This window comes from Scleropages formosus, chromosome 11 (genome assembly GCF_900964775.1).
Source record: "Scleropages formosus chromosome 11, fSclFor1.1, whole genome shotgun sequence".
Taxonomy (NCBI): Eukaryota; Metazoa; Chordata; class Actinopteri; order Osteoglossiformes; family Osteoglossidae; genus Scleropages; species Scleropages formosus.
In genome coordinates this window covers 17,032,575-17,047,280 of record NC_041816.1, presented here as the reverse complement: position 1 = coordinate 17,047,280, position 14,706 = coordinate 17,032,575, and the positions used below count along the sequence as shown (strand labels likewise).

Below are 14,706 nucleotides of genomic sequence, written 5' to 3'. Positions count from 1 at the left end.
AACCAAACTTTTGGTTTATGGAAATATTTAAAGGTTGATAGTAGTGTTTGCCAGTAAAGCCTCTGTTCTAGTTAGAATGCAAATTTCTGCCTTTTGATTTTCATACATTTTGCATGAAAAAGTTTGATAGGCTAAATTGCAAATAGACATTGGAGTTCACAGTTTAGACACAAATGCAAAGACGCTTTGAAGAAAGGAAAATTATTGTTTCCACCGGTTTTCTGAGTATCAGATTCAAAGATCTGGAAAAGTCTGGTCAAGACATAATCTGAACTGCTGCTACAGGCAGGACGTAAAGGTCAGTGAAGAGGACGCAAAATGGCCGCATGAGTCCGTATGTGTTATTTTGGTTATTTTACATTTTTGTTTGACTAACTAGAATGGGGAAAAAAGAATATTTTCTGTCAATATCAAGAAATTCATTAACCTTGCACTTTCTATTCAAAACGAAAGCCTCACTGGATTTCAAATTAAAAGAGGGCTACATTGTGAAAAATATTTTTGAAGGCAGTAGGAATGCAACTGAAAAAAGGTCATTTTTAGTAAAACATCAACCCTTTCTCCTGCCTAGCACAACCATCTGGGCTGCACTGTGCCATTCTCTCTTCGTCACCATGAATGTATTTCCTCTACGTTTATAAGTACGTAGGTATCTGTGGGAGGTATTCTTAGCAAGATGGATCGTAATTGACTCAATTACATCAAATGGAATTTAAAATGGCTAAGGACCATACTCAAATGTACTATAATACAATGGTTTGCATTGGATTCAGGTTGCCTGCGTAAATCCAATCTGCTTCCCTAAGTGATTTTAAAGCAGCTTCTGGATCCATCTGCTTCTTCAGAGCCTTGGAGCACTTCTCAGAGAGGGGCTGCATGTGATGTAATATAATGAATAGTGCTGAGACTTCCATTATTGTGAATGGGCCTGGTCATATTAGATTCTCTCATGGGCCTGGAGGTTTTTCATGTTCAAAGGCGCACAGTATGGCTTTTGAAGTCCCTTCTGAGAAAGGCGGCTAATTTCTCCACTGCATGCCCTCCGAAGCCCAGTAGCTTTCCTTGTTGACGGTGTATTGATTACCTCCATGCTGTTGGCATGAAGGCCAGGATAATATCCTGCAGATTGATGGCTGAACAGCTGGCCCGGTAACGCAAATTCTCCCTGACTCGTCTATATGTGAGTCGATGGAGGCCCATCACAGAGGAGGGAGGGCTTTTCACACACACACACACACACACATTTTCAGAACCGCTTGTCCCATACGGGGTCACAGGGAACCGGAGCCTACCCGGTAACACAGGGCGTAAGGCCAGAGGGGGAAGGGGACACACCCAGGACGGGACGCCAGTCCGCCACAAGGCACCCCAAGCGGGACTTGAACCCCAGACCTACTGAAGAGCAGGACTGCGGTCCAACCCACTGCGCCACCGCACCCCCCTGGAGGGCTTTTCATTAACCACTTTTTCTGGCATTCCAGTTCACAACTAGTGTTGACTGTAGCCTAGGATAAAGAACTATACACACATTGTCATAAGACAGAAGCCATGTCCAATTTGATCGGACAAATATGAGGACAAGGATAGCAGTCTCTCCATAACTGCTAAGAAGAAAAGTGTTGAGAATGTTTCTGGTTTAAGGATTTTGACAAATTATGGCTGGTCTGATGAGGGATTCTGTTTTAGAACCATTCCACAAAGGTGGAATTTGGATGGAACAAATATATGTGCTTTAACCTTCGCCGACAGGGAACAGAATGTGAAATGAAAAGGACTGGTGGTTTCTCCCTCTGGGGCCTGTGAGTGGTGACCTTATAGAGCTGATACGTGAGTTAAAAGCAGAAGAGTTTTTGCAGAGCCAAACTTGCTCCCTTCATAGAGCTCCTGATGTGTAGGAGGCTTTCAAGCCGGCTGCAGAAATACCAGCCGATGATAAGAGAATAATCTCCGGCTCACACCAGCCCTGGGGCGCGTCCCAAAGTAGAACTGGAATGCCGTTGTCCCAAGAGGTGACGCTACTCTGGGTGCTTGGACTCCACACGAGACACCTCATGGTGACAGCAATAAGCCATTCATTTCTGACTCTTGGCCTCTGACTTTGGTGTGAATGGAATAGGTCTTTTTATTGCAAACTAAACTGTGGACTCTTTTTATAAAGGGAAAAAAATCTGCTATATTTGATATCAGAATGCTTCGGTCTCCTATAGTAGGTCTTCAGATAAAGGCACCAAACTGCAAGGTCAGCGTGGAGAAATGCTGTACATTATGTGATCTGCCTTGCGGTTTAGATTTCACTTTGATGCTGTTGTTGTTATTTTGTCAAAGAAAGCTCCAGGCAGAAATCAATTTTGACCAGGGAAAAAATGAATAGATAGTGGCACATTCCATATGAATCCAGTGTAACCGACAGCACCGTAGTCAATGCAAATGTGGCACTGTCAGGCTGGGATGGGGAGGTGTTGAGTGTGGGTGTGAGGTTAAAATGTATGTGTTAAGCAACCCATGTGCTGCCAGTAGTCTGTTTTTTTAACTTTTTTTTTTTACTTTAATAAGACAATGGAACCACAGTCAAATAGTGGATGCTCACGTTCTGTATCTTAATAGGACCCCGCAAATTCTTACAGAAGTTGTCAGTCTTGTTTTTCCTGCTCATTTGCGGGGAAAAACAAATATTTCTGAAGAGAAGGAATGGTATACGTCAGTTGCAAGAGACCTCATGCTTTCGCACAACTGTGGAGGAATATGAGAGGAATGCAGGGCTGCAGACAGAGCTCCAGAGCAATATGCAGGCTGGCCGCTCATCTCCTGTACAAACACTGACAAGGACTGGAGCTCAGCTTTTGCAAGGAGTCCCTGGGAGATCTGGTTCAGTGCTTGGCAGCTGCCCCTCTTCTCTCAGGGTGTCTGCTGAGTGTGCTAGACTACTTTGCGCGTGTTCTTCCTATCGGTGTAACAGTACTAAAGTGTCTGTACAAACTAGTAATGAAATTGAGATGCAGTGTCTCATAATTAATGAAAACATAATTAAAGTGTTCTAAGAGCCCATCTCGCGCATCGTAAACCATTTATTAGATGTCTTTTGCATTCGTTAATAGAAGTTGACTGACCTTAGTGACCTCCTCCACATTCACATGGGGCAAGTTTCCACACTCTCAGACAGCCCAGTGACAGTCCTAACTCTTGAGAGGTCTAAATAAAAAAGATCTTTATAGCTGGCCATTAAATATTTGTGCAGCAGACAGGGATTCTACCATGGTGATGCATTCAGTTGGTCTAATCATGTCGTGCTGAGCCGAGTGACTCCAAGTGTTCCTCTTACAGGGAACAATAAAAAACTTCTTAGCGTGCCTGGGATACCCATTCGCTCCACAGGGTGAACTTGAGCTAACCTTGCCACTCTGGCAGAGATGGGGTCCTCCATTCTGAGATTTGAGATCTGTGGATCTGTGGGTGTCTCACGATGGCCTGCTGCAGGACTCTTGTACTCCAGTCACATAGTACATCACAATGGGATATGAGTTCTGGCAGCCTCATAAACCAAAAGCTTTGTCACGTATCTGAATAATTTGCATCACTTCAGTGTCTGGTAATCATTCCTTATACTTCCTTTTGACTTGACTTTCCACAAGCTGCTTGTATTGTTGGTTGAAATCGATGCACATCTCTGCTATTTACATTCACTTTTCTTAACAACTCTAGTAAGGCAATAGAATACTGGAACAAAGGTTGAGACATAAAGGTTCTGTTTCCAGTTAAGATTAAAAGCTTTCTTTGTATTTTAATGTGCTGAATGAGCTTGAATTTCTTCAGGTTCAGGCCATTCAGCAGCCTGCCCTTATCACAGATCCCTCATTAGACAAAGAAACTGGCTTTAATATAACACAGGAACCTTTTTGCAAACTCTGTGACACCGAGGGTCTGAATGCTGAGAACTGTTAATGAAATATTTATGTGGATTTTATGAAGCGTTAAAACTGTCACTCCGTCACCTTTGTTCCTCGTGTCTCTCTGAACCAGGCTGCCACAAGTTACTCAGCAATCTCCATTCTCCACTCAACACCCAGTGTCATAATTATATTTGAGCCTGAAGAGCCTGTTATCTCAGACAAATTCAAACTCTTTCCTCTTTCTAAATGTGCAATGTGTGATTTTATTTTCTGTTTGCACTGTCATCTGTCTTTTTCAGGGCGATGAGGTCCTGACAGTCATCAAAGCAAAGGCGCAGTGGCCGGCTTGGCAGCCCTTGAATGTGTAAGTGCAAGTGACCCCTCTGCATCTCCTCCCCCACCACCCCAACGGGCCTCCTTTTTAGCATATGTTTAATGAGCTTGTCGATATTCACTGGTCCGGTACAACAGGCCACCCGAATATTTATCTTATAACACATGGTCCCAAACTGTCTGCTAATCTTTGAACTGCGCAAAGGTTTATATGGTCTTAGCAGGAAGTCTTAAGAAGGTTTCTGACTTGCTTCTTAGATAAACTGCATTTATTCCCCCCCCACCTGCCTGCTGAACTTTGTTGTCTTATTCATGAGCGTTTGTTACAGTGAACGAGCTATTTAGTCCAACTAGAACAAAACATCAAAAAGAAAGCATCTCCATTGAAAAGCCTCAGCGGAGCATCGTGTCTGAGGCTCCACAGGGAATGACAATGGCCGTCTGAAGCACGGAAGCAATCACATCTGCATCATCTAATTAGCGCTTGTTCTGTTTATGCGCAGGGAATTAATCCCCTTTTTCAGTAGCTGCTAAAATGCAACGTAAATCAAATCCGTTGAGGAGATCTGTCAGGTATACAGGTGTGCTCTATTACAAGTGATTTATATTTTCAGCGCAGTCAACCCAGGCAGTGCTCAGCTCGAAAGGGAAGTGGGGGAGGTCATCTTCAGCATATGCAAAACCCCCGCGGTGTTTCCCTTTAGTTCATTAATGATTCTGTTCATTTTTTATGAAGTGTTTTGTTTGAGGAAGGACGGCTTCTATTTTGATGACTGATGTATTTCTCTGAGGTGTTTTTGCAATTGGGGTTAATGACCCCCCTCCAGCTACCATGTATTAAGACATCACTTTGACCTATTTTAACAGCAGGGTGTCAATTACAGCACACAGCTCTTTTGCTCTTAAATAAAGCTACTTTGAAAGTAAGTAGGAAGTAAAGTAGTGGTTGCTAAAACATGCACTTAAGAATTTTTGGATTTCAACAGCATTCACCGCACTGAAACAGAGAATCCGTGTTATATATGGATGTTAAACAGCAGTATCATATAAGTGAATGATAGGAATCACAGCAATTTTACAATACTGTGCTGTGGGAGCTCCTTAGAAACAGTGGTGTCACTAGGGTTGGTGTCAACCAGTGTGACAACTCATGGTGTCTCCCCCAATGGTCCTCCTCCTGTATCAGACCATCAGAATCCTTAGTAATGTTGTTTGTACTAATCTTACTTATAAATCATAATTCCTGTATGTCACTGAATCTAATGGCAATAGTAGTGACATAAACAACTAGCTAAATTAAAATTGCACTTTTAAATTACAGTACCATTGGCACAGCCTAAATCTATTTACGTTTACATACTTTCATGTAGTTAAAGTGAAAATTCAGTAAGAAAACAATAGAATTTGAAGTAAAAACATTTAAGAGCAATCAAAATGTTTAACGTTACTGATATAGGTTCACAAATACTAATTAGCACTATATTGTAGCTAAAACACCAGAAAACTGGACAAAATCAGCTACTATATAAACACCAGTGGCAAGGAAAACAAGAGTGCACTTGTAGCGTGTGCAGATGAAACCACGTGATTCGAAGCATCATTGTAATTGGGTAATAATGAGCGCTCTGCCCGGAGCTCCTTGGAAGGTTCAAAAAGTGACCCGGTGCTGTCGCACCCCCTGCACCCCCCTAGTGACGCCACTGCTTAGAAATGCATTAGATCAGCATTTGTCCTCAACTGATGTGTGTCAAGGTCAGGCTCCTCCAAACATCTATTTCATTATTGGGCTTTCTAGACTTAACTCATCAAATGACACTCTATCCTGATTGAATTATTTGGCCCACCTCTGCGTTTGCATGAGAGAGACGGAGTTCACATTTTCAGAAAAGGAAAGGAGTTGCACCTTAGTTTGTATGAAACACAAGAATTTTGCCTTTCCACAAGGAGAAGGGCATTTGCAGGTGTATGAAGGGAAGGAATGGGACTGACCCTTTGCACGAAGTGCAGGGAGCGTGAGCCGCAATACGCTAGGCCAGCCTGTGTTATGCACACCGCTTTTAGTGTTCCCTCCAGGCATGTTTATTGATGTGTAAACAGCGCTTTCTGCGCCGTTTGCCAGGATGCGCTCTTAAATCTCACGTTCATTTTTCACCGCCAAGGCTGGGATCGAAAGGCGGATTTATGGTCTCGAAATGAATCTGCATAAAATGAGGTGGCACCGTGTGAACTTGATGGTTTTTTCAAAGTTTTTGTCTGTCCTGACTTTCGGAGCACTTTTGAGACCAACAGACCTTTGTAAATCCAATGCGGAGCTGAGACGTCTAGTATCTATGTACAAAATAGCACCAGGAACGACGACAATGTCCATTTCCCTTCCAGTCAGAGCCAGTAAAAGAGTGGAGCTTCTTTCTCCCACTGTGCTACCTATAGCAACGCTGTGGCACAATGGGTAGCGTAGACACCTCATAGCTCCTGGGCTCTGTGTTTTGACGTAGGTTTAAATCCGGCTCAGTCTGTGTGGATTTTTCATGTTTGTGTGGGTTTCTTCCCACAGTCCAAAGACATGTATGGAAGAACACCTTGCAAACCTTTTCCGCCTCCTCCCGAGAGACTGTGCAGATGGCCAACATGAATCAAACTCAACTCGAGAGTACTTAGCCTAACCCTGCCTCTCCCTTTTGTCATCCTCAGGAAGGAGATTGGGGTATCAGGCTGGCTTTTCTGCCGGCAGCTTGACTATTTTGGCACAAACAACCAGAAGTGCATCATCTCACCCATTCTTTAATACTTGTAATAGAACAGCTCCACCTCTGACTATTCTGAGGTTCATGCAGGCAGAGCAATCCACATGCTTGAGCTGCACTTAAGAATGCAAGAGGCCAAGACTGTGGCAGCGATCCGGGAGTTCGCTGATTAGCTATGCTCCCGCAGACAGTCAAATAGCAGGTTGTCAATAGGATCACAGTCTAAATTAGACACTGTTTTGTTTAGATTCTGTGGTGGGATTCATCCTTCAAATGAGAATACACGAGAAGACAGCATTACAGTCTTTGAAGAGGAAATTAATATGTGCCATCGGTAAAACAAGTCAAATGCTTGAAATTCATTAGAGGACATGTTGACTGTGCATTTGTAGTTAATAGGCACAAGAAATGGCATATGGCTCTGACAAAGAATTGTTAATCATAACCTACTTGTCCTCTTGCAACAGCGGTGTCATAAAGTGCAATGAATTTCTGTACCTTTTTTTTCCCCCAGATATAAATGCATGAATGTGTTTCTCTGAAAATCCAGTACTCAGGAAATCAGGGAGGTGTTTTATCTCTGGCGGTCAAACCTGATAGCACAATGTAAACGGAAAGGCTTGCCAGACCTGGCAGTCCGCCAGCGTACATCTGAAGTCACTGTCCTGTAGGTACATTTAGTTCTGTGCCATTGGAATACGTCCTCGCAGGTGAGGGGCTTTTCTCTGAAAGGTTGCTTTAAACATTTCTTCCCGGGAGCATCAGCAAGGGTCCCGAGCTGTGAGCCGGAAGCCTAGCGAAGCACAAACCAAAGTGGAGTGTAGAGCTCTCTCCGTCCCGCTGAGCCGTTTACATGAACAATGTCATTTACCATCAGTAATTACAAATTACTAGTACAGTCTACCACTGCAGTCTGCTAAATTACACTTATTTCATTATATCCAAATGATTTCTCAGTAAAAAAGAATAAACATATGCAAAAATTATTCCTAGCCTACACTTCATTACTAAGGAGTTTAAGGTGTCCAAGAGCAAATTAGTTTCTGTCATTCTATATTGAAATGTTTCAGTGATTCTCCTTGGTGTGGCATCCACTTGACAGCTCTCTTTGTGTGATAGCTGTTAGACATGAGTTTTTCAGGTTCTGCGTGACGATGAGCAAACAAGCCGTCTTCCTGTTCCGTCCCTAGTCGTCCTGTCACTCACGGTACTGTCCCTTAGCAGTGCTGTTACTCACAGTTCTGTCCCTTGACAGCGCTGTCACTGACAGCGCTGTCCCCTTGGCGGTGCTGTCAATCACAGTGCTTTCCCCTCGGCAGTGCTGTCACTCACAGTGCTGTCCCCTCGGCGGTGCTGTCACTCACAGTGCTGTCCCCTCGGCGGTGCTGTCACTCACAGCGCTGTCCCCTCGGCGGCGCTGTCAATCACAGCGCTGTCCCCTCGGCGGCGCTGTCATTCACAGCGCTGTCCCCTCGGCGGCGCTGTCAATCACAGCACTGTCCCCTCGGCGGCTCTGTCAATCACAGCGCTGTCCCTTAGCAGTGCTGTTACTCACAATTCTGTCCCTTGACAGCGCTGTCACTGACAGCGCTGTCCCCTCGGCGGTGCTGTCACTCACAGCGCTGTCCCCTCGGCGGTGCTGTCACTCACAGCGCTGTCCCCTCGGCAGCGCTGTCACTCACAGTGCTGTCCCCTCGGCGGCACTGTTACTCACAGTGCTGTCCCCTCGGCGGCGCTGTCACTCACAGCACTGTCCCTCGGCGGCGCTGTCCCTTACACTGCTGTGTGCCTTTCCTGACAGTGAACATGACTAACTTGACTTAAAAGTGATTTGCTGCTCGGCCACGAAAAACTGCAAGTAATCCTGTTCTTGTTCTTGCCGAGTTTCCTTGTGTCATCAGGGAAAGATGCTTTACACGGAGCAGAACCTCATATGATAATAAGTGTTCCAGTTCATAGTGGCATCTGTTTTTCATCATCTGTGAAGGAATATAACTGCAACAGTATGTTGATTTTTCTTATTAGCTTTGGTACCTGTCAGCCGCAGTTCAATACGGAAGCGACGCGGTGTTCCATTACATTTGTCTCCAAACACAAACTGTGACAAAATTAAATGTACATGAAGAGACTTCCTTGTGATTACAAAGTGTAACGAACAGCAAAGAAACAGCCATCTGCATCTAAAATGGAAAAATATGTTTTTTATCTTCAGTAAAGATTCATCTTTATTTTTGCGGTAGATGTCATACATAGGAAAATTTTCTAAAATATGTGACAGGCATTTTGAATTTGTTGTGCTGTTATTGCAGCTCAGCTGCTGCTAATAAAAAAGCACTTTAACAGGTCTGAACAAGGAAGAATATGTACAATGAAGCAAGTCATATAGAGCAGCTCTAAAATTATCAGTGAGATTTATTCTGATAATAGGAAACACCCTAAAATATGTTATCATTGTGCAAGACAAAGTGCTCCATTTACTGAAACATTTTTTTTTCCCTTTTTAGCTTGGGAATGGACAGACAGTTCTGTCAACATGCCAAGAAAAATGATAGTTGTTCTTGTGTTGATGTAGTTCTTTGTTGTAATCATTAGTCATTCTTGGATGAAGTATTGAATTAGGCCTGGACTTCCTTAAACAGAATTCTCAATTTGGACAGACAAAGCTTTCATCCTGTTTTTTTCCACCACTTCTATACTCAATTAGGGTAAGATCATTGCTGAGGTATTCATCCTCCCCCGATTTGTTTGATTTTAATTTTGACTGGAATTCAATCTGATTGGGTGAAGACGGAGAACACAAGGTCTTATTTTTGATTAAGCAGCTGCTGTATGTGTTCTGACCTTTAATAACCTCAGTCTTTGCTTTAGGTTTCCCATTGATGCCATATGTGCTGACCATTATTCCTCTTTCTTTATCCCTGTCTTCACCACATACATGTAATATTCATTTGTACTAGGTGCCTGATGGATTCAGTAGCAGAATATGTCTAATTCATGTTTGGATAAATAAAAGTCTTTGCATTATGCAACATATGGACATAAATTTGGTTGCTCCACTTGTTCAATATGAATAATCAGCAATATTTTATTCCTCACTCTTGACCAGGCCGAATTGACTGATTGTGTTGATAGATCACTTGATTGACCCAGTATGTTTACATGTACAAGGTGCTATGTGTGGTGCACTTACAAGGATATGGTGAGTGCTCATTCAGTCATATTTGACACAAAAGAACAGCAGACATTATGCACATGACAACACATTACAGCAACTTAGTAAATATGAAGTAAAAAGCATAAAGAAAATACAATAAAAACAAACTACTTGTTTAAATAGATGTGTATATGCCCATATGAGAATATGGCAGCAGCTGAACCAGCAAACGGAGTCTTAATGTCCATCTACAGGTGATGGAAGAAGAGTCCGCTTCTTGTGGGAAAAAGCTATTTTGCGCTTTGGTGTCCGAGTCCCGATTGCTCTCTATTGCTTCCCAGAAGCAAGGGCCTGGAACATGTGATGGTCAGGATGGGAAGGGTCTGAGATGATCTTGCCTGCATGGTTTCTGGTCCTAGAGTTGTAGAGGTCCTGGAGCTTGGGCAGGTGACAGACAGTGATCCTTTCTGCTGATTCTCTGATACCTTATTACCACGTTGTTGCTTTGTCCCATGTGGCAACTCCCCCCACACACTTATGACATGTATGGAAAACTGAGGATAGATTGGATGATGGCAGTGTAGAATTACCTCAGCATCTAAGGTGCATTATGTTCATGTACTATATATTACAGTAAATGCATATCCTGCACTGTAACAGGGACAAGAAATTTGCCAAACTCAGCTGCATCACCCCCAAAAAGCTTTACTGTCAATCCAGTGTATGAGAATAAACCTGGAATATTAGGACTGATCATTTTCCCATAGAGTACAGAAAACAGTGACACAGCACATACTCTCCTGTCATGTTTTTAGATGCAAGCCCTGTTGTGCAGAGAGAACATTTTGCGGTCTGTGTTCCTGCATGTTTTTGCTGACTCGTGCTTCAGTACTGTGCTGTAGCCCATGACAGTCCTTGTCTTGTTGCACTGTTTGACTTAGGTGCTTTTCATAGGATTTTTGAAATAGCATACACCATATTTTATGAAGAGATCTTTAAGATATGGATCTGTGGACCTCTACCAAGCCATGGGCAAGTACAGGCTGTGTACGCCCGTGTGATTTATAGATTTCATGTACAGTATGTTGTGCCCTAGGAGTATTTCCTATTCAGACTGATACACTGAAGTATTCGGTTTGAGACCTAAAGGTCCTTCCACCCTCCTTCCCCGTTTCCGTCACCTTCCTTCCCACAGGCGGGCAGCCCCCTCGGCCGAGTTCTCCGTGGACCGAACGCGCCACCTCATGTCCTTCTTGACCATGCTAGGCCCCAGCCCTGACTGGAACGTGGGCCTGTCTGCTGAGGACCTCTGCACCAAGGAGTGTGGCTGGGTCCAGAAAGTTGTGCAGGACATGATCCCCTGGGATGCCGGCACTGACAGCGGGGTCACTTACGAGGTGGGTGTGCTGGGTTCCCAGGGTCGACGTCGACATTCCCTTCATATCCCCAGAGCCAGATCACTCTGAGTATCACACCAGTTCGTGCGAATATGATTAATCTTGTCAAGAGGTTCTTTGCGACTTCAAGCTAGTGAAACCAGGCCGAAGTGTTTTCGAGGGAATTCAGATGCGAGGCTCCTGAACCACTTTTCTGCGTTTACTGGGGCTCGCCGCTTCAGCGGGTTCTCATAATGCCTCAGCTCAACAAAAATCAGCAAGTTTTGTAAGCAAGTGAAAACAGAGGCAAGCAACCCAGCAAACAAGCTGAGATGGGACAAAATGCTGATGGCTTTCTGCGCAGTACTTCTCACATACTGAAGTCTTTCTCTGTGTTACTGTGGACTTTTGAGGTAGCCTTGGGTAACGCCACAGTATTCTTTAAAGGCCTCCCCGGTCTTTTTTCATGGACTTGTTACATGACGATGCCATCTGCTGGCCTGAATAGGCATTCGGGTGGAATATTCCTGCTGAGTACTGCTGGACAAGAGCATGGCCCACCGCGCTCTGTAGAAGCTGGCCGCAGACCGCGTAACGCAGGCGCAGCACCCATTCTGTCAGGTAGAATTTAAGTTTCCGCACTGTGAGTAGAAGAGCAGCTTTGAGAGATTCCATCCTGAAAAATCATATGTACGGTATGTGGCATGAAAGCTGCAGCCATAATGACAGACCACTTTCAGCAGAGGTTATTTTCCAGTGCATAAACGTGTCCTTTCTTACTGTTTGGACTCTGCGTTGGTCGTAGCTCCCTGCTGCTTTTTACTTGAGTCATTTGCAACTGATGTGTACGGGACAAGGGGGGCGCGATGGCGCAGCTGGTTAGGCCAGGACCTGCTCTCCGGTGGATCCGGGGTTCGAGTTCCACTTGGGGTGACTTGTGATAGACTGGCGTCCTGTCCTGGGTGTCCCCTCCCCCTCCAGCCTTACGTCCTGTGTTGCTGGGTTAGGCTTCAGCTTGCCACGACCCCCACTTGGGACAAGCAGCTTCAGACGGTCTCTGTGTATGTATGGGACTCATTTGTGTGACTCTCCAAAGTGTTTTTACTGAACTCTGTGTCAGTAGGGGCACCAGGGAGGACAGAGAGCTGGGTTGGAGGGGCGGACTCACCCTGCGGGATGCTGACCCTCAGTAGAGATTGCTGCTACAGCCTACGGCACCTATACAAGTTATGATGTCTCACCATATGACCTTTCATTGTACTGGACACGTACCCCCCACATGACTGTGATCTATGCATAACAGTTGCTGGAACTGTTCATTGAAAGAATGTCGTTTAAACATTGCCCTTGCAGTAAATACCTGCAGTAAAATTTTCAAAATTATGGGCCATTTGTACAGCTCAAACAACATGTTGAGGGAAAGTAAATGTACATGCTGGGCCGTGCTATAGGATTGAACTAAAGGGAGGGAAGGACCAATTCACTTCACACAATGCGACCTCACGTAAAATGACCACACACAGAAGTGACCTCATACGAAGCTCACACAAAGGCGACCACACATAAAAGTGACCTCGCACAGTAGTGACCTCCCTCAAAGCGATCGCACACAAAGTGACCTCGCACAGAAGGTACCTCTCAAAAAAGCGAGTGCAAAAAAAAGAGACGTCACACAGATGTGGCATCGCTCAAAAATGAAGTGCAGCCCAAGTTACTCTGAGATTCACAGTTACCTTGAAGTGCATATTTGGTGTTTGGTGTCTTCAGTATTATACTTATTTCAATTTACAGTTGAGGTAACAATGAGGCGACTCTTCTCAAGAACAATAAATACTTTTCTTTCTTCATGTTGGCTCAGAAATTGGCAAAGTGAATGTGTCTGGTTGCTATCATATGCTTGGTGGACTGAAGTCAACAGTGTTTTTTTTTCTTGATCTCTTTCTTATTGCTTCTCTTTCTGGGGCTTCCTAATTTAAAAATATAATCTGCTTCAGTATAACAGCTGGTGATCAGTCCATACCTGCAAAATAAAACGTAAAAGTTTCTGTAAGCTGAACCTGACAAACACACAGTAATTATTTCTGATTTTTAAAAAAAAAAGCATTAACAAGCATATATGGAAATATGCCTTGGGCATCATATTGACTCCTAATGATTTATAATCAGTTTTAGAGTATCTGCTATTATTCCAAACACAGGAACAGGACTTACCATGTGTAAAAGTTCCCAGAAAATGTGTATAGAATTGTGTCCCATGAAATTACACATCAACATTAATGGCTTTTTAATTCTGTTTCTTCCACAGCAGCTATTTTGGTTCCTGGCAAGTAGATGGTGATGCACAAAGAAGCCAGCATGGAATAGTGCCATAAGTCACCGATAAAGGGGATATTACATGGCAGATGAGCTGTGCATATTGAGATGAAAGAGACTCACCTCTCCACCTCTGCCTTTGCAGTCTCCCAACAAGCCCACCATGCCTCAGGAGAAGATCCGGCCGCTTACCAGCCTGGATCACCCCCAGAGCCCCTTCTACGACCCTGAAGGAGGGCCCATCACGCCTGTGGCCAGGGTGATGGTGGAGAGGATTGCGAGAAAGGTGACGTTGCTCTCCATTCGTCCCTCAACAGGCCATCAGAGTGACCAGAGAACGCTTACCCCTATCTCATAATCAAAGGCCCTTTGTAGCAAATGCTCTTTTTGAATTTGCACCCAGTAAATATTTGGAACAGTACGTTTTTTATTTTCTGTTGTTCAAAGCAACATGTGGGCAGCAGTCAAAAATATCCATTATTTCCCTGCCCAGAAATCTGCTGCCTGACAAAAAAGAGAAAAAAAAAAAAACTATGTTTTGGGATTAAAAACTGAAATTCATTTTTTTAGATTATGATTCTAAAATCTCTGTAAACTTTAATAGAATGAGAAGAGAATTACTTTGTCAGAATTCACTTGACACTTTCCTCACTTCATTTGGCTCAAACTAGATTTCTCCTCTGAGCACCGATGTAAAGATTTACTAGCCAACGTTGTCTTGTTGGTTAATGGAATGGCATGTATTTAGTGTCTTAAATGCTGCTACATTGCCTTTGTTTACAGGCAGTTTTCACCCAGTGATCCAAGCGATCAGTCACAATCAGCCACTTCTAATGATCTATCAGTGGCAGTTGTTAAATTTCATTGATAAGTGTAAAAAAGCATCAGATTTTCTTTGA

At 43.8% G+C, this 14,706-nt stretch overlaps 1 protein-coding gene across 1 annotated transcript in view; it reads left to right on the top strand.

Annotated features, from left to right (window-relative positions):
- The window catches only part of spon1b (spondin 1b), an 86,034-nt gene that overhangs the window by 62,754 nt on the left and 8,574 nt on the right, over nt 1-14,706 (top strand). Inside the window, exons 7-9 of the mRNA XM_029256256.1 lie at nt 4,187-4,251; nt 11,314-11,515; nt 13,953-14,093. Coding sequence (XP_029112089.1) covers nt 4,187-4,251; nt 11,314-11,515; nt 13,953-14,093 — 408 coding nt within the window. The remainder of the gene's footprint in view (nt 1-4,186; nt 4,252-11,313; nt 11,516-13,952; nt 14,094-14,706) is intronic.